Source organism: Corapipo altera, unplaced genomic scaffold (assembly GCF_003945725.1).
Source record: "Corapipo altera isolate COAL_440 unplaced genomic scaffold, ASM394572v1 0, whole genome shotgun sequence".
Lineage (NCBI taxonomy): Eukaryota > Metazoa > Chordata > Aves > Passeriformes > Pipridae > Corapipo > Corapipo altera.
The window spans coordinates 23580403-23600617 of NW_020884872.1; the positions used below are offsets into that span (position 1 = coordinate 23580403).

At 34.2% G+C, this 20215-nt stretch overlaps 1 protein-coding gene across 4 annotated transcripts in view; it reads left to right on the plus strand.

Annotated features, from left to right (window-relative positions):
• The window catches only part of MYO16 (myosin XVI), a 360224-nt gene that overhangs the window by 205627 nt on the left and 134382 nt on the right, over nucleotides 1-20215 (plus strand). For all 4 annotated transcript variants that reach the window (XM_027639720.1, XM_027639708.1, XM_027639698.1 and 1 more), the window contains exon 16: nucleotides 4365-4512. In XM_027639720.1, coding sequence (XP_027495521.1) covers nucleotides 4365-4512 — 148 coding nt within the window. The remainder of the gene's footprint in view (nucleotides 1-4364; nucleotides 4513-20215) is intronic.

Sequence of the window (20215 nt, forward strand, 5' to 3'; positions counted from 1 at the left end):
GAATGTAGGATAATTGTAAAGGAAAAGCAAAACTGAAAAAGTGTGATTTTAATTTTTATGTATGAACTCTTGTGGGAGGAATGTAAAGTGATGTATACATTAACATGGACTGAAGAGCATCTGAGTTGAGCTTGTAAAAATAAAACTCAGTCCCTAAAGCTAACATTTTATAAATCCTCTGTATTATATATATTTAATTTGAATATATTGAGTTTGCAGGGACTTGCATAAACTGTATCTTTGCCACATTTTGAAAACAACGATCGAGCTTTTGAGTGTGGTTCTACACAAAGCCAGTACGGATATATTTAGAGGTTTTATTTATCTTCTCTGACTCTTGTTTCTGATAAGGTGTACTGCAAAGTTGGGTTCAAATGGGAGTTTTTCTGTCATAAGTGCCTTTGCAGTTAGGTGTCTTTTATTGCTTTAGTACAGGCAAACAAGTGGAGAAGGTGTAACCCAGATTAAGTAATTGTTGTTTGTGACTGGATAAAATAAGGCGGTAAAGTAAAAAGTCTTACATTAGAACAAACACAGAATAAACTACAGCCTGTGATTTCATTAAATTTCTAAAATAAATTCAGAAGTCAAAGATTGAACTTCTGGCAAAAAATTGTGATAATTCATAGAGAACAATTCACACTCACAGCATAGTAGTAAAAGGCAGATTATTTATTTATTTCCAGAATGGTCCTTCAGGTAAATTGACATAATTCCTAGGATGAAAATTAAGGCTTCTATCAATTCATCAAATTACTCAAAAAAGAAAGAGAAAAAAAAGTCTGAAAAAGTTGTTCTCCAGATTTTTCTCCCTTACTTTCCAGGCCATGCTTTTCTCAGTCTTCACTTTTTGAAAAACAAGGACTGAGGTCTTTTCATTTTTTTTTTTAAGTTGCATTGAAATGGACTGACAAATGTTACTTTGTTTTTAGCAATAATTGTGTTTAGGACAGCATATCTTTTGAGAAGGAACAATGTAGTTTCAAAGAATGCATAGCTGGAAGACAGGTTTCACTGGCCACACTTTTAATAGAGAATCTGCTTGCTGACTGTGTAGCTGCTCAGTAGATCAAATGAGCTGTTAAAGGAAGTACAAATTTGTGCTTGTAAGCACGATTAACACTGCACAAAAATGAGAGTCTTTGCTTTTGAACTCTATTATTTTTTCCCTTTTATTTTACATACAGATCAACAAACATGCTTCTCTTTGTAGAAAAGCGTACTACTGTGATAGTTTTCTTTATGAGTTCCTTTAGCACCATTAAGATGGTGCTGTGTTTGATTCTTGGTGTTTGAAAACTTGGCTTTTTTTAAAGGTCTTCCCATTGCTGGAGATGCTAGTTGAGATGAACTGTATTTAGCCTTATTAAACTGAAGGTGATTTGAAGTACCTGAAAAGGGCTGAATTAATTTGTGTCATCTAAGTAAGTGGTGTTGCCCATCATCAAAGTTAAATGATAGATGACCTTTGATAACATTTTTCTTGCTTTTATTAATTAATGAATGTTAAAAACACCTGAGTGGTAGTTATGAAAGCCTTAGCGAAGAACATTGCACACAAATATGTGATTAAAGAGAAGTAGTGGACTCTTTTCAAATTAATTGATGGTTGGGTTAGTTTTACTTAGAAATAAATTACAAGCACAATAAAACATGGAAATCATCCTTCAGGTTCATCTATTCTGTTTTATCATGTAGGAATGGCAGACAGGTAACAATTGATTCTGATGAAAGTGTGTGTCTGGGCCAGTCCTGCCGTGAAAGGTTAAGATTGCATTGCTTCAATTTGCAGTGTGCTGCAAACTTACGGGAGCCAGAAACATATATGATTTCCCAAGTGTGCCTTTTTACTTCAAGCACTGGTTTGGGGTTTGTTTGTTTTTCTTTTTGTATTGTAGCAGCAGAAGACTAGATGGATGATGCACAACTTCTCATAATAGCAGTTCACTTCTATATTTTGTAGGATGATTAAATGGACCAGATCATGTCTCCTTGGTTCAGCAAGTCAGATGTGCAACTCTTTGCTGTTGGTCCGCTGTCCCTTAGGTAGTTATGCAGGCGTGGTTTTGGTTACCAGCACATCTCTCAGGCCATGTCTGTGCTATTACCTAAAGAAAGTGTAGAAGAGGTCCCTGGCTAGTGACCTTTGCACTCCTTGACTGGGATGTGTTCAGGATTGTTTGGCCTGTGTAGAGTAGAACTTTGAGAGACTGTGCATAGTTATATTTAGTTCAAGGACAGAGCTTACCTGCTGAGACCTTTCTTAAAACAATGTTTGAGACTCACCCATTTAATTTCCCTCCAGTCTACACTGTCTTTCAGCAATATTCTCAATTGTTCCCTTAAACACACAATTTCAAGTAACCTCAAGTTTGCTGTGTTTAATTTAACAGTATACACAGAAACTTAAAGAATTTCAAAAGATGGGAAGATAAATAGGTGGAATTTAAAATAAATTTGCCAGACAAATACAGAAGGTATAGCAGTAACTAACTAGCGCTGAATGAGCTACTGTGGCTATTAGCAAGTGTATGGTGACAGGAGCATCCCATTCTGCCCTCTAGCCTAGTCACTAGGCTAAAGCAACTACCATGCCTCTGGTACACACTCTCATACACCAACCTGCATAACTTCGCTCAGTGTTGCATTGGGCAGTACCTGTGAGTCAAGAACTGATTCTGAAAATAATGCTTCAACCACAACTAACCCCATCTTTCAAAGTCTTTAAACGCCCACGCAGCCTTCAAAATTCAGGTCTCTTAGGCATCTGAAGTTGTGCTTCTGCATATGTTTAGAAGTGCAAAAGTTTTGACTGTACCGAATAAATCAGTGCTATTTTGTGCTTAATCCCAGCTTACTTCAAAAACGTAAAAAAAAAAAAAAAAAGAAAAATTCTAAAAAAACATGAGTGGCACAAAAATGGTATGCATTTAAGAATATCCTTCTGTGCTACAGGATGCATGCACCAGTATTTTCTGTAACTATGTGTTCAAGAACTTCTTCCAGTTCTTAAAGGAAGGAGTCCTAGGTGGATTGATTGAAACCCACACTAGGGGAAGCTATGCTTTAATATTCTTCTCTGGTTACAGTGTTTCAAAAATATAGTTCCTCCATTGCTGAGAAGTGCACCTTTTGCTCTAAACTCAACAGTCCTTTCCCGGGTAAGGATGCTCACTAAGACTCTGTGAAAGCTCCACCATACTGCAGAGATTGAAAAGCTTAAAGCTGCAGCAAAATGGACTGCGTTCAAGTGGTGGAGGTGCTCAATTTTGTGTGAAGGGACACACTTCTGGTCTTTGCACCACAGCTGGTATTTAAGTAATGGTGAGATAAAGTATGGAAACGGCAGGGTAAGTGGGAGCTGGAATCAGGTTCCCACTGCCAGGGAAGGCCATGACCTCCAGCTGCAGTTCAATGTTCCCTTGTTCTCTTAGTCTCTTGCATCTGGAACTGTGTGGTGATGTACCCCCAGTGGAGGACTGAGGAGTAGATTGCCCAAAATAGTGTCTGTCTCTTCATGTATATCTATAAAATGTCTGTAAACTTGTGAACAGGTAAATGGATCTGAGGGTCCAATATTTCATTAGCTTCTGTGATTTGCCTCTTTCAGAACCTTAGTGGGCCTGAGGTTATTTATAACCCTGTAAACTGCATTTCTGTAGGCAAGTCTCATTCAGATTCATCCTCCTTCACCTTCTTCCCAGATTGTGCTGATCCACATGGCTTCTCCTTTAGGCAGCTCATCACACCCATTCCAAGATACCCATGTTTCCCCAGGCTCAGGTTAGTGAGCTTGCTGATAGCCAGTTCTGCGGAGGAATTTGTCTCTTTGTAGCCATCTAGAAGTTAGGTGGTTAATCTGAACTATTAATCTGTGTGTTCTTAATCACCAGCAGAGAAAGAAGAAATGCTTCCAAGGGTGGTTTTTTCAAGAGGTCTTGAATCTCTTGCATCTTTCTCTTTCTGTTAAGAAGGAGCTTAGAATAGATGCCAGTGCTCACATGGCTACACTTTGGTGAGATGACTAATAGCTTGTCTCTCAAATACAGCAACTGGTTCATCAAATATATAAATAAAAAAAGAGTAAAAATCAACATCATTATCTTTAAAACTAAGTAGTTTTAAGACAGTAAGTAAGATAATTTTTTTTTCCACCAATTTTAATGGAAGTAGGGCTTTATATGTGATTTATATAGAGAACCATGGGAGTATGAATGGTACTATTAAATTTTATATGTTCCCCTCAGACCATTTTATAAGAAACGTTGTTTATTCTTAACTGTTGCAATGGTGAATGCTTTAAAAATATGTAAGTTTAGACCACTCAGAATGATGATTAATTTACATGTTTGTTTCTCAATCAGCTAGGATTTATACATACATGTTGGAGAAGTCTCGTGTCATTATCCAGCCTCTCAACCAGAGTAATTTTCACATTTTTTACTTGATGATGGATGGTCTGTCTTCTGAAGAAAAATACACCCTGTACCTCAGTAATTTGTCTGCACACAGGTAGGAAAACAACTGGAAATTTTGGGAGTATCTTGAAGTTTATTATATCAAGTTATTTTAGAATGAAAAAGATATTCCTCACTTAGATAATTTGCCTTTTCCTTTTCAGTCTTTCCTAAGAAGTATCACTGAAATGAGAGAAGCCTATATAGTATTAATGATCTTCTCTTAAATGGGCAAAGTTTATAATGAGTATAGTGAGTAACTGTAAAAAGACCAGTAGTAATTAAAATTATGTAAAATGAGTGTTTTGAGTTTTTCACATCTAAGCCTTTTTCCGGTGGATTTTTTTCTCAACTTTTTCATCTTCCACTTTGGCTAGTAACTTGCATAAAATAACAGTTCTAGACTTGGGACCTATAAATAGAAAGACATAACATTAATTTTTGCAGAAAAAAGCTTACTTGATTATGATTTTTTCTTAAATGGAAGTCTTCAGACTACTATTGTTTGGTAATGTTTTAAGCAGTTAGCACTTCTGTATCGTACAGAATAGCGTAATGCACTAACTCTGAAGAAACCTGAGGCTAAATTACTCTACTAAAAATGATTCACTTCAAAGCAGGGAGGAGAAGAGTTAAATTCTATATATTAAACCCTTTGAAGACCAAAAGTATTCTAAGTTCCTGATCATTAATTTATTCCTCTTCTGGCATAAACTGTTTGGAAGCACTCAGTTTGTTCAGAAAATGGAACAGTTTGAAGTCACTTTGGAAGAAGCTCAAACAGGAAAGAACTTTACAGAAATCTGAATAATTAGAGTCACATGAACAAAACTTTATCTGATAAGATACCTGATAATCATCCAAAAAGAACAAAATAGTATTTCTGAATATATGTCTGAACATTGCAGTACCAAAGCTCTAGAAATAATTTATAGCTGAATATTTACATAAACCTGCTTTTATCAATAAAACTTTACTTTGGCTACGTAGAGTAGATTGTATCTTGCATTATTGAGAGAGTGGGCCAAATATTTCTTTCCTTAAACTTCTGAGTGTAGTACTTCAGTGAGATAGATCTTTCTTAGTTAATAAAGTTAAATTAGGGGTGAAGTTCTACTGTATCAAACTCATTCATGAATCAGGAAGGCGGATCTGGCCTCATATTTTATAAGTTCATAATTTCTGGCTTAGTCAAATTTTGATGAGATCATATCATTTTGGTAACATCCATAAGTGAATTTGTCATGTTTTATTTAAGCAAGTGTAATCTTGACTCTAGTAATAAAATTAACTAGATAACAGACCTTTTGAAACTACAACTTGTTCCTGCCCAGCTGTTTTTTTGATAATTTTTCTGTTCCTCTTTACATTGTTTAATATTGCACCTTTATGTAGAAGAATCAACAGTCTTAGTAAATAATGGCTATTAAGATCAAAAAGAACCTCTATTTTTATATAGATTTTTTAAGCCATTGTAATAAAAGAAATGAGATATAGCATAGTTTGTTTATTCTCATTTTCAATAAAATTATCTTAAAGTATTGTCAGTACTGGTTATTGTTAGACGTGATGCTGTAAAAAGTGAGAAGTAGCATGTTCTAGAGAAGCATATAATCCTAGATTCAGAGCTAATGTAAGTTGCTTAAAGGGGAAATCCCTCCCCTTTAGAGTCACTGAGAGTTTCTATAAGGCTGGGGTTTCACCCTAATGTGCAAGAGAAGTTGTTAGGTTGTAATTCTATGGTGTTTGGTTCTGTCCTGAGAGGGAGCTTGAGTTCAGAAACTTAAATGTATGTTCTTGCAAGCATTTTAATTGCTAAGGCATTGCATGAAGACAAATTGCTGGACACTTTCTATTGAACCTATATACAACTAGGATCTTTAAGTAGTAAGCCATTTAATCTACATAGAGAGGGATCTGAAGCAATACATCTCCTGCCATATCTGCATGTGGATAATAATGGATAACGAAAGAAGCAGTTGCTGAAAGGTAAGATCATTTTTCAAGATTGAGCAAGGAAAGTGTGTCAGAAATGGAGAGTCCTGAAAGGGCGAGTCGAGACTTTTTGATTGACAGCTACTCTTATGTGTTCATTACATTCAAAAGCTGATTTTTAACAGCAGATCGTTGATTGAAAATTTCCAAAATTTCTAGTAACTTATTGTGTTTCAGAAGAACTGCAGAACTTTTTTATCTTGATGATGATATGTAATACAAAGAGATTAGAAATTTGAAGTTGTATTCTCAATTTGCTGTTGATTTGCTCTGGATTTTTTTTCCTCAGTACAGTCCATGATTGTAAGCATTTTTTCTGGCATGTGAAGTTTAGTCTCACAATAATAGTATGTACTAGCTTATGTAGCCTCGTAGTTACTGTAGGTGCTACCTTAGTGATGAATCTTGCAATCAATGTGAAACAGAGAGCAATACGAGAAGTGACAAGGGTGATAGATTTGTTTGTAAATGGTCTTTACTCTGGTGAAGAAAGGACTGGAAAGAAGAGATCAGAATGACAGGAAAGAAAATATGTGGGAAAAATCTTACTGAAGATAAGTGGAAATACCTGTTTCATATTAACATTTCTATTTCAGAGCTGTGGTATATATAACAATGTAAGAATGTCTTTGTGTAATATATACATGTAAGATAATCAAACATATTGTTATTAAAAATCATGTCCTTACATTTATGTCTTTGTGTAATACATACAAGTAAGATAATCAAACATACTGTCATTAAAAATCATGTCCTTACATTTGTATATGTATATTAGAACTATAACTTAAGACCACTTAACTCTAGGAAATGGCTTCAGAAAAGATGGTGGGTTTGGCAACTGTTCAACTTGATGTCACCTTTTTCAGTTTAAACAAGATTGCTAGTTCTCCAAATTGATTGTACTGTAAAAAAAAAGTGAGCAACTTCAAGCTGGGAACAGTGTTAATATACACATTCGTGCAGAAGCAGGACTGTGGTCAGGACATGTATTTTTTTGTGTTTACATTGTCAAACTTCTGATCCCAGATGTGTGAACTTTCCTTTTGGCCATAGAACAATGATGTGCACTGTATTGTGTGCTCTCTGCCTGTGATGTTTCTCACACCCCTTAAAAAGCAGCGAAACTCTTCTGCACCAACAGCTGTAGATCAGTTCACAGAACTGATGTATCTTTTTTTACCAGTTTTCGGTGCAGATACTCTCTTGTCAATAAAAATCTTTTAGTGAAGTAACTGAATTTCTCATCAAAGTTTAAGCTGATCTGAACCTTGATCAGTGAGGAAATAATTTCCCTCTCTAAATTATAAGGTTGGTCCTCAAAAAAGGTTTAAAAATTACAGTGTGCTAAAGTGAATGGTATAGTAAAGATTCCAGTAGATAGAGCCTTATGTCTGATTTTTTTGTGTTTCCAGTCATCATCTTCTCTAGCAAGCACTAATACAATGTGTAAAAAATAATGGTTAGTCTAGTATCATCCATATTGATCCCTACTCTTTCCTTCCCTTACATAGAAGAGCTCAAGATGTAAATTTTCAAGACTGTGAGTAGCCAGTTACCACAGATTTCCCCTTTTCAGCATACTCAGGAGGCAACCTCTGTGTTTTCTGACTGCTATATATATAAAGCTAGGAAGACAGTGCACATTTCCATACCCTCTCTCTCTCTTTTCTTTTCTTTCCTTTTATCTTTGGATGCTTTTTTTGTTTTCCCAATCATTTGATTATTTTCTAATTAAAAGTGAAACAGAGATTATAATCTTGAAACTAACAATTTTCCATATCTGTGCCATTTGTCTACAAACCTTGCTGTCTCAGTCTAACAATGAAAGGTAAATTCATAGAGGAAAAATTTTTTCCATTATTATTTTTTTTTTTAATTTTCTCCACATAATTGGAAAAATAGTCAATTTAGAGGTGTTCCAGTCCTCTGATGTTCCATGCTGTTTCCTTGTATTCAAGCCTAATAGATAATTTTTTTACTTGCCTGATACTGATATTGGTGTATGACGACTGGAGGAAAATCCAAGGAAATGTTAGGCTTAAGTTACAAAATTAGTTGAATCTAAATGTTGTGAATGAAGCAACTAGATCTGTAAGGGTTACATCAGATTTTCCCATGAATGATAGTCCTGCTGGAATAAAAGTTTCTATATGAAGTGCCAAGTTACATCACTTTATCAGACTACTTTCATCACTTTGTGTGATGAAACTCAGCATAAGTTAGTTGTATCAAAATTTGAGTTTCACCCCAGTAGAGACTAGTGTTGAGACTTCATGAACTTTACTGTTGAGGATCAACTTTGTTTTAAAACTCTGCTGACAGAATAAAGCTCCAGGCAATCGGGAAAGTGGAATTCATTGTATTTAATTTTAGGAGAATGGTAAAGATCAGACTTAAGGTTCCTCTGCTGTATTTCACTTTTCCATTATGGGTGATACTGGCGCAGGAGAAGAGCAAAGCTGTGGCAGGCGATGTTTAAGCTCACCATCCCTGCAACTGACGGTCAAGTCCTTCTAGTTCTTCTTCCCAAGAGATCTTCCAAGGAGGTCTCTTAAATTGGAAACAAACATTCAAGTTCTGGTTGAACAAGTAAATCTGTGTTTTTCTCGTTCTGTGCAAGTTTTCTTGTCCTGACTTATTTATGTGCAGCACAGTCCTTTTCTTCAAAAAGCTTGCATTTTAAGTAAGTTAACAGTTATATGCAGTGATACATGTAGTGCAAGGTATGTATATTAGCATGCCTAGTGAGCAGAGGACCATAGGGATATAAAAATTTTTCAAGCACACTTGAAAAACCTTCGAAATAATGGAGTAGTATGAAGATACAGTTTCAAGCAGATTTAAAAAATGGAGGGAGTTATCTTTAAGTTAATTTTGTTGGAATTTGTTTTACTACAATAAGTAAGTATGGATAAGTGAAACCCTAAATAAAAGTGAAAATAGTTTGGGTTTGTTTTGTTTTGTTGTGTTTCGACTGCAAATAGTATAAAAATTATACACTTCCATCAGTTTACATCTTCCTTATATAATTTACTTCTATTTAAAAGCTTTAACTGTGAACATTTGTTTCTTGGCTATCCTCATACAATACTACTGTGAAAATCTGATTCACAACAAATAGTACTATTTTAAGGACAAGATCTGTAGATTCTGAATGTAATGAGGCAATTCCATTTACTTACATTCCAGTGATGTCTGACAGCTAAACCAAATCAGTTAGTTATTAGGAAGGTAATGGAGAGAGATACAAAGCAGATATATTTAATGAGATTTTGGAGCAGGTTTAAACTTGCTTTAGTGAGTTTTATATCTGTGTAATCTGGAATAATTGTAACGTGAAAAGAATTTTCTAAATTTTCTCTGTTGTCTTTTGTACTTTTTTTGTTTGTTTTGTTTACTTTTGCTGCTTTCTGTGTATTCTTTTCCTGTTTAGCCTGTATTTACTGATGTCTGAACTTTTTAACTGATTCCTGTTTTGAGATTGAACTATCTTTACTGCATGTAGATCATATGCATATTCCAGCAAAATGTGCTTTCCCATAGTTCTCTTTAGCAGATTTTTTCCGTGCCCTCTTATGACATCAACCTCCAGTTTCCTTTTATTTCAACTTTAGTTTGAAAAGTTATTTTAGTCTTTATCCTAATACTCTTACCTTCTTCACTTTTCCTTTGTCTTCCTTGTTCATGCAGGTTTTCTGAGTAAACAGCATTCATAACCTTATTCAACTTGGTTTATTCTTTTTATGAGCAGGAATTGAACCAAAAGGAACGAGTTGGGTTTTTTTTTCCTTAACTCTTTTTCTCTTGTCCTATTCTTTCTTTGAAGTTCAGGCTCCATTAATCTCTTGGACCATGATCTTCAAACCTCAGTGTTGATCTTTGCACTTCAAAGAAGGAACTGTTGAGAGGCAACTCCAGTAAATGACTGATGTGTGGGTTTTTATGCCAGATAGTAATAGTGATGACTAAATCACTTACTTTTGTTGAGGATGGACACCAGAAACTGTATTATATATTGTATTAAGATACAACTTCACGTTTCAAAGTGATATTGATTAACCAAAACTAATTTTATTTAATTCTAATGTAACATTTTGCAATACATATTTCAGACATTCTGAGACTGAAAAATAGAACAGAGCGTAAGTTTGGGGAATTTTTTCATCTACTGTTGATTTTAAAAAACCCAACCGTAATCAAAACTATTGATTTGTTAGTCTGTGTTCTAATTCATCTCATTTTTCTTATTCATGTACCTCACTTCTGTTCAGCTAGCTTTTCTATTTAGTCACTCATATTTTAGGCTAAGACTGTCATGTTTTAATGAAAATTAGATGGAACTCTGAGGAATTTATTAGTGTACAGTAGCTAAGAAATTTTTCAGTGTTTTTTAGCGGGGGAAATGTGGTGACTGGACGATGTAGACTAAATCTTCCTCCCTAAGATCATCACTGTGCACCTTAATATTCTTGAAAAGCTAACATTAGTGTCAGTGTTAATATTAATATACAGTGTTTTTTCTGAAAATTGACTCCATTTCCTCTGTCTTAAATCTCCTTTCTGAGAGACATTTGTGAATAGGCATGTCCTAGAAGATACATTACTAGGAGGTTGGCAGTGCAAATACAGAAGAGATAATCGGGATCCTGGCTTAGGTTTTCAAAACAAAACTGAGATACTAATTTGTGTCATCTGCTTTATTTTACAAATAAGTGGTTATTTTTTCTGTTTGCAGATACCTACACTTCATACATAAGGTATACCTCTATGTTATTAATTTTATTTCACAATATTTGTTTTGAGACCTGGCTGGGCAATTGTTTTGAGTGGTTCATCCTGACTTCAGGGTTAGATACATACACACCTGCATAGTTGCATTCTAATTATATGTCAAGATATCCAAAGCAGTATTTTTCTCTTGAAAGATGCAGTAACTGAGCTTTGGATTTTGATGTTTAATTTATTTATTCCAGTTTTGACATTAACTGCTTTTGATATTACTGCTTTATTCCCAAAGGATCCTTTAAGAAAATATATCTCCAGTGATGTTGAATAATCATTAATTTACCTGAAGTTCAAGAAGAATTTTTATTTAGCAAAGAAAAGGTAGTAAAATAAATCTTAGACTTAGCTCAGGGTCTTTGTCTGAGGTCCCAGGTGGACTTGTTATTTATCTGGCTTTCAGAATAAATGCTGTAGAAATTCTGCTTCGTTTGAGAGTGCAAATCTGAAACTCATATTCCTCTGGGTATTTTTCTTCATTTGATGTTTAAAATCCCGTCTTCATTGTATTATGCTTCATACATATTGATTGACTAGTGGCAGAGGATGTACAGTCCTCCATTGACAGAGTCTCAGAGGTAAAGAAATAATTTATTTTGATTACCTCTCTTTTCAACAACTGTTTTTCTCTCCACTGTAGTTCTATAAAGGTGAACCTGTAGGACTAACTGTGTAAATGAACAAATGATGTTTTCTCAGGAACGAATTGTATGTTTATAGTAGTACATAATTAAGGTAGAGCCAAGGCACTCTTCCTTGTATTTTTGTATTGTCCTAGAGGAACTCAGATATCTGATATTTGGTATTTTACATTTTCTCAGTGTCAGTTCAGAACAGAAAAAATTACATCAAACCATATAAAAACACTCTGACTTTTGTCTTTTTTTAGCTCTAGTCTCTTTACTTTTGCATGTTTAGTTTTATTTCACAAACTTGCATTTATTTCATTTGACTTGGCATGATACCGTTTGCTATTTCTTCGAGAGAGGCTTTGTCTTTCTTGTCTCTTTTGGGGTAAATACGATATGGAAACAGGTGCAGAAAATAAAAGGAGAATAATCTGTCTGTGGCATGAAAGATAAATAGTAGGAGGCAAGAAAAACCTGAAATCTGTTTAATCAAAAAAAAAAAAAAAAAAGAAACCAATCTGGTAACTAGGAGCACTGGGATCTTTAGAGTCTACTGAAGACATCTGTCTTCAGTAGTTTTAACAGAAAACTACACGTACAATAAAACCTTGTTTGGAATAAATTGCTTTAAATGGAGAAAGCAAATGGAAAAATAAATATAATTTTTTATATTTATGATTTTCCAATTTGTTGTGACTTCTGTCGATGAGTATCTTACCCCTTAAAGTTTCTGAGCCAAGTTCAAGCTTTTGTTAGGAAAAAAAAAAAAGGGATCTCCAGAGATCTATGGACAATATATATAGATATATAGAGATATATGCGTATATATAATATTCAGGTTAAATTTGGTCTTCTGTTGAAGAAATTAAGTGCTGAGTGTTTAGGCAACCCACTAGTATTTCACGTCAGATTGAAAATGGATGTAACTCCAAGGGATGAAATTACTGTAGAAACCCTAGCTTAAAAGCAGATATGATTACTCACTTATATAAATGGTAGAAAAGTTAATTTCGCTTTTACTTTAAGTACAAAATATGTCTCTGCACTTTACTAGGATGCTAATCATCTCATATGTGGCAGGAGATTCAGTGAATTCAGCTTCTGAAACCACTTAGCTATTATGTTGCATAAATCTAGAGTGATAACACAGTTCTGCAATTTATATTTCAAAAGTCCCTCTTGAAATCATCCTGATACAATTACTGTAGATGACTTTCCAGTCAGGAATGGGTCATTTAATAAATTTTTATTGACATGTGGAAGCCCCAGTCATTGAACCCAGCTCATCTCAGCATTAGATCTAATGGAGATAATACCAGTCAACGTTGTTTGAACTTGCTGTCTTCTCTGAGCTCCCTGACCTCCCTTGTAGTTTTTCACTGCACTGGAGTTACTGTAGCCAGCTCTCTCTAGGTAAATCAGGCAAAGTCACCCCAAAGCACAGCATAGTTTTTATCCTCTAGTTCTTTCATTAATCATAACTCAAAATTACCTCAACTCTGAAGTTAAACATGATTGTGTCAAATTAGTGCCATTCACAATTCCCTTTAATTCCTGGATTTGCACACTGTTTTTTGTAGTTAGGTATTCCAACTGAGTTTTGTCTAAAGCATACAAGTAAACAAATTAAAATTTTCTGAATATACTATTTGAGTGGTAATGGCCAAAGGATGTTAGGATCTTAGTTTTATACAACTCCTAAAAGTAGCGACTCTACTAGTCTGGCTTCTGAATTTATTTTATGCAGTACAATGCAGGACAGAACAGTGTGGGAACATCTTGCACTGAATCAAGGATTACCCAGGTGATCTTTGAAACTTTTTTATTCTATGTATAGGTCTCATCTGTTTCCAGTTAGTTTATGACCCATCTCTTGGAATCATGGCACAAAGTGTTATTGCTGCAACATAGTACAGTACAGCATAAATTATATGAAACTGCTGTACTCAGTGGTTGATATCAAAAGGAAACAAAGCCAGTTTCGAGTATAATTTCAAGGGTTTAAGTCACCTTTGATTAGCAGCCAACAGATGTAAAATAGTACAGAGTCTTTTTGAGGTACTTATTGATTATATATTAGGACATATAATATCATGTGCTAATATATAAATATATATATGTATGTACATATTACATAGACATATATTAGCCTATCTAACCAGGGAAAGCTGTATTTTTAAAAGAGCTCTGTAAACAGTACTCTGGATCACGCAAGGAGATACCCTGGGGAGAGCTGAATGGGTCCAGAGTGTTTCAAGGAAGAAACATGCATGAGGTTCGGGACTTTAGACTCATTGATCTTAAAGGCATTTTCCAGCCTAAGTGATTCTAAGATTCTAGGATTTTTATCTGTGACCTAAATAGGCTAATAAGTCTTACGCTTATCTGATTGGAAGTTTAAACATTTCTTGTATAGTAGTAATACGGGTGAGAAAAATTGTTAGAACAGATGCAGTCTGCACAAAGAACTACGCAAATCAAAGAAGTCCTCTGAAATAAAAAATTTACTACAAATTTTCTACTGACTGAAATGGCGAAAAATGGCGCTGAAACAATGTAGAAATACCATTTGAGAAGCAAACTGCATTTATAACCATAATTGCAGAGAAGTGTAATTTATGGCTTATGAAATTGCTGACACCCTCTAATTTCTGCTTTAACCTTTATAAAATTTTAACATAACTAAATCATTAAATGGATAGAAATCAGTTTACCGAGCTGTCATTGCAGCTTAGTATTAAACCTACTTAGAAAATGCAAAGTTTATTTTGATACTGGTACACTAACACCAGTTTTGTGATCTGTTTTCACCCAAGATGAGGATCATGAAGACTAAGAAAAGTGATAACCACTTGTAAAATAAGTTCGTAGTCTTTCACTGTAAAAATTAATAATGAAAGTGATAATATTAAATAGGAAAAAAATTATTTAATGGAATAGGTTGTGGATTGTTGATTGCTAAATAAATAACATATATAAATACGTACGAATTTGTGTCATCTATAGTTGAAAAGAGAATAATCTTGCTTTGTAGAACAAAGTAAATTAGTGTAAAGGCTGGTACTGCACCAACTCATATTCATGTATTGTGTGAGACTTTCTTAGCCCATGAAAGGCAAATAATTGCAATTGATTAATTAGTTAATTGTACTAATCCTTCTTAAAAAACCCGACTCATTAATAAGTAAACAATGTATACTTCACAGTATTTCAAAAGTCACTAGAGTGACTAGTAACTTGGGGAGACCTTAACTTTTTTGGACCAAGTTAAAAGTGCCTTAAATGGATCTTACTGTTCAGAATTACTTGTTTAGTAAACACACCTGAATACACATAGTCATGGCTGCATATACAGGAAGAAGAGGACTTCTTGTAAGGCTGCTGATCTGAAACAGCTCCGTGAACTACAATCAGGAGTTATATGAAATAATTTTGAATTATTTTATCAATGTTTTAACTGCATACTGGTGAAAGTTATAAGCAGATTCCCAGAGCACTTTTTAAAGTTTAGATCAGATATTGTGGCTCTTAACCCAGTAAGCCTTATTTAGTGAATCAGCTTTTGAAAGTAGCCAGCACTGGTAGAGAAATGCCTTTGAGGCTCATAAACTTAATGACATCTGCCTGGCAACTAATTCCAAAGTAAGTCTGAACACAGGAATACAAAATTACTCTTAGTTTTAGGAGCAAAGTTCAAACAGAATTTTTGAAGCATTTCAGGACATGGATTGGACCAGTTTGCACTTGCATGCAAGCTGCTTATTTTTTTACATCTTCAGCAATGCTCAGTATTCATCATTATGCCCCTTATTTACTGTATATTAAACTTAAAAATTATGCTTTTAAAGTGATAGATCACAGAATTATGATCTCCTGAGTGATTCTGTCCTATAAAATACTGAATCATGAATAAGATAAACAGTACTAGAAGGTATACTGTATTTATTAATTCTTGTAATATCATTAGAGGTGTGAAAAATTCTATTTTGAGTCACTCTTGTTGTACATTCATTTTTTTCTTGAATGGAATAATTCTAAATTTACATTTTTATGTAATTTTAGAAACAGAATGCTTGAATCTGTGGTCTCAACCTATTCTGCAAGAATATTAATATAATTAGAAGGGAAAAAAAAGCATACCTGATTGTAACCTAACAACATTTGGCATTTTCAGGATAAAGACCAAGATGTATTTCTTTGCTTTCCATTTGAGTATATCCATTGTCTGAAAAACTTATATACTTCATGTAGTACATGTAGTCTTACAGAATTATTTGAAATTTCATCTTATGAAAATATCAAGGCAAAACTATTTACTGAACAACACACGGGTTAATACAAGCTTTCTGTGCTAAAAACAGTTTACAAAACACTTAACTTGTTATTTTGTCAGAGAAATAAAAGTAAGAGCTGTGTTCTGGCTGTCACCAAATCTGTCTACAGTGTTTAATTAATTAATAATGTACTGATACTTTACCTCCTGACATTAACAAAGCCATTCCTATTTTTAAATGCTGGGTTTGGTGCGTTATTGCTGTACTTATGAGCAGAAATATGCACACTTAAATGGTTAGCAGTAACTCCAGCTCAGTGCTGGTTTAAAAACTGGAGACAAAGGAAAAAAAGGCAGTAATATATGCCCTTTTTCCCTCAGAAAAAAAAAAGCCAGAAGCTATTAATTATCATGTTCTTTAAATGTCATTTACTTCATTGATGTCAACTGTTTTGCTTTGTCTTTATCTCGTTCCTGTTTACATATCAAACAGTGCTAAGAACAAGGCAGCTTTTCCTCACTAAGCAGAATACGTTGTCTTCTCATATTCACATGAGATATCTAAGAATACTAAAATGTTTGTTATAATTTCTTATTCTGTGAGTTTGTAAATAGAGTATAGATTAGTGGAATTTATTTTTCAAAGGTAATGTTTTGGTTTTATACATTCGATATCCTTCATCCCAGCAGTTTTGAAAACATATGTAAAGCTATGAAGTCATTACTTTTTAGTCTGGCGAAACAGTCCTTAAGTCCAATGTTTAGCTATACCTAAATTGTGTCTTAGCATTTAGCAAGTAGTCACAGGAATAGCTAACCTTTTAGAAAACTTATGTATTTCAGAGGAAGACCTTACAAATATTTAATGTGAGTACTGTAAACTGACCTAGTTGTAAGAAAAGTGGTTTTTAAATAGTCATACTTTGTCTGTAACTAACACACATCTGAGATACTCTGATTTCCACCAGAACTTAGAGTAAAAATCAACTGATCTGGTAATGTTGGATTTTTAGTGGCAACCATTGTGCTTAATCAGAACTACAACCCTGAACTGACTGGGAAGGAGGGATGCAAACTGCAAAGGAAAAAGCCACACACTTTCACATGATTGTGCAAGTACACGGTTCATTAGGCAGCACTAATAAGGGGAAGGAAGGGATTTAGCTTGTTAATCCATGCTTCTTAATACAATGTCACATTAAATGACACCCACAACATACATATCGATTGTGTTAAAGCTGGAACCTGATTATGAAATACTGCTTTATCCTCCTATGACATTGGCTCTTTTGAGAATTTTCTAGCAACAAAGCATCAACTCATGAAGATTTTCTAATAATTTTTTGGTTTAGACTGTATATAAAGACAGGTAGAGGCAAAAGCTAAGTCTGTGAGGCTCATTGTGAAGTGTATCAGAGATACCTCAGATGCTGTCAAGGAAAAAGTCCATAGCTGTGTTGGGGCTTCATCTGAGCTAAATAGCTTCACTTACCATGTTTTCTATACTACATCTGGTTCATACAGTTATAGTTCAGGAATCTTTGTGTGTCTTTGGAATCTGCATTGCATGTTGTAGAAGCAAATGTACGATAAGGTCATATGCCTAGAAGTTATGTAGGCAATGCTTGCAACAGCTTGAAATCTAGGTCTCCAGTACTACTTATTTCCTTCAGTCTCACACACTGTATCTGCCTTTCTTTCTTTCTTAGTAAACCAGAGCTCAACATAGAGCGTTAACCTATAACTTTCAGTTGTACTTCATATTGACATTTCTTACTATACTAAGATTCAACTGAAATCAGTGAGATGAAGCATTGGTTTGAAGTTGGTTACACATAAATATTTGGCTGAATTAGGACAATAACAGTGGTGAAATAAATCATTATTCAACTTCACAGTACATGTAAACCTCACAAGAAAAAAAGAAAAAAAGTCTTCTTTCTTGTTCCAGTGGCCTGAAATCACTAAATATGATGTCATGGTGGGCATGGTCTGTGTCTGTTTTTAGAACAATTGATGCAACATTTTATAGAAACTAGCATTGAGAGGATACTTGTGTGTACTTTTTAATGACACTTTTTAATGTCAAACTGTAATAAAAGCCTTTACAATATTAGAAGTGTATGAATACTTCCAGTAGGCATATTGGAAGTATATGCATGATATGCTCTTCTCTAGGTTATGGGCACATACCAGTTGCCTATAAAGCTGACACATTGAGCAATTCGTACAAAGCAAGAGACAAGTCAGTCCTGTTTCCTGTCTATCATCATAATTAGAAAGACACTCTCACACTCTATGTAATTGGAGATGTATGCAGAAAATCATATTCAGGAGGAAGATGATGTTTTGAAATAGCCTGGTTTCATTTCTTTCTTCTAAATTTCTTTAATTGGTTAGCACATAGTAGTTTTGGAGAACCTGCATGAGAGGTTTCCACATGCTTACAGCATGATATTAAAAAAAAAAAAAAAATGTATTTTTTTGTTCTTTAAGAGAAAACAAAAACATTCTTGCTTGGATAAATGAATTTGAAGTATCAGAATTTCAGTTTTAATAGCTATTTTGAATTAGTAAATGAATATAAAGAGTTTTATCTCTATGTCATTTTTATGACATAGAGATTAGTTTATCTTAAATATTAATTCTTTACTTCTTCCATGTAAATTCTTTACCTTCTATTCTTGAATTCCTTTTAGCAAAATAAATGTACTAGATCCTGTGGCCAGTCATGCTAGAATAGTTGATACTCCTACTCCTACTGTTTCTCTCGGCGTTAGTTAAGAGTTATCCTACTAGTAGCAGAGAAATGAGATGTGGACAAGTGAATCAGCAGAAGAAAGCACAACATAGATGTTGTACTTCCTCAGAGTAACCAGTTGACCAGATATCTCAAAAAGAGAACAGATTATGACATTCAGCTCTTCTCATGCATTTGGGTATTTGGTTTTTTTCTTTCACCAATTAAAGAAGTATAAACAGAGAAAAATTTTATTTTCCTTTGGCCTTGGTTTGAAAGGGGCCTCCAGAAATCTGGTCCAACTCTTTGTATCAAGACAGAATCTACTGTGAAGACAGACAGTTTCTTAGAAAATCTATTGCAACAGCTGCACAGAAGAAACAGAAAACTCAACTGGTTTGTAAGCTAATGACAGGGCAGTTTTATCTGTCTTCGCGTTCATGTTCCCATTTCTTACCAGGAAGATAATTCTATCATTCCCAAATTTTTAAACTTGTGGTTTTCTGCGTTGGGATGATATCTGGAATAAGCAAAGTTTCCATTGTGACTTACAGCCCTTCCCTTTTTTCACTTCATACAGTATAAACTAAAATCTAACTAATGTAAACTTGAGATCATTTAGTGTACACTTTTACCTCAAAACCAGTAGAATAAAAATTTTACCTCTCTGAGTGATTATGTGCAAGAAAGGATTATTTTTCAGTCATCCTGGTAAACTTAATAATAAATAGTTTCATGTACAAACCATTTCTTGTCTAGATACAAAATCAAGCTAAGTTGAATTAGCTTGGAGAGATGTTGGTAGTGACCATAGCATGTATCTTGACAATAATTTTGATACAACTTGCATGGGATGTCTTCATCAATTTCAGAAGTTTGGCTCAGTGCCCCAGCTCTTTCTAAAAAAACTGCTGAACATTTCCTGACTTACCAATAATACTATTTCCCTAGGTATTTTGAAGGTATAAAAAAAAAAATTCTGAAAGAGGTTTTCTTTGGTGTCTAGCACATAGAAGGTGATCAAAGTGTCAGGAAATTTCCTGTTGGTGATTTTGTAAACTGTTTGTATCAGTTTTTCTTAATTTCTCTGAAATTTTAGTTTTCTAAAATTTAAAAAAAGACTATTTAGAAGTTTGTGAAGTTTAGAAGTTGAGAAGATGTTTTTGTTAGAGTTGTACGATATCCATCAACAGTCCCAAGTACTCTATACAATTAATCCATCCTTAGTATGCATATACTCCATAGTATAAACATCTAATGAATGTGCATATCTTCAAAGCAATTTTGCTTATTTCATTAGTGCATAAATAATTTGGAAAATGAGTGGGTCTCATGA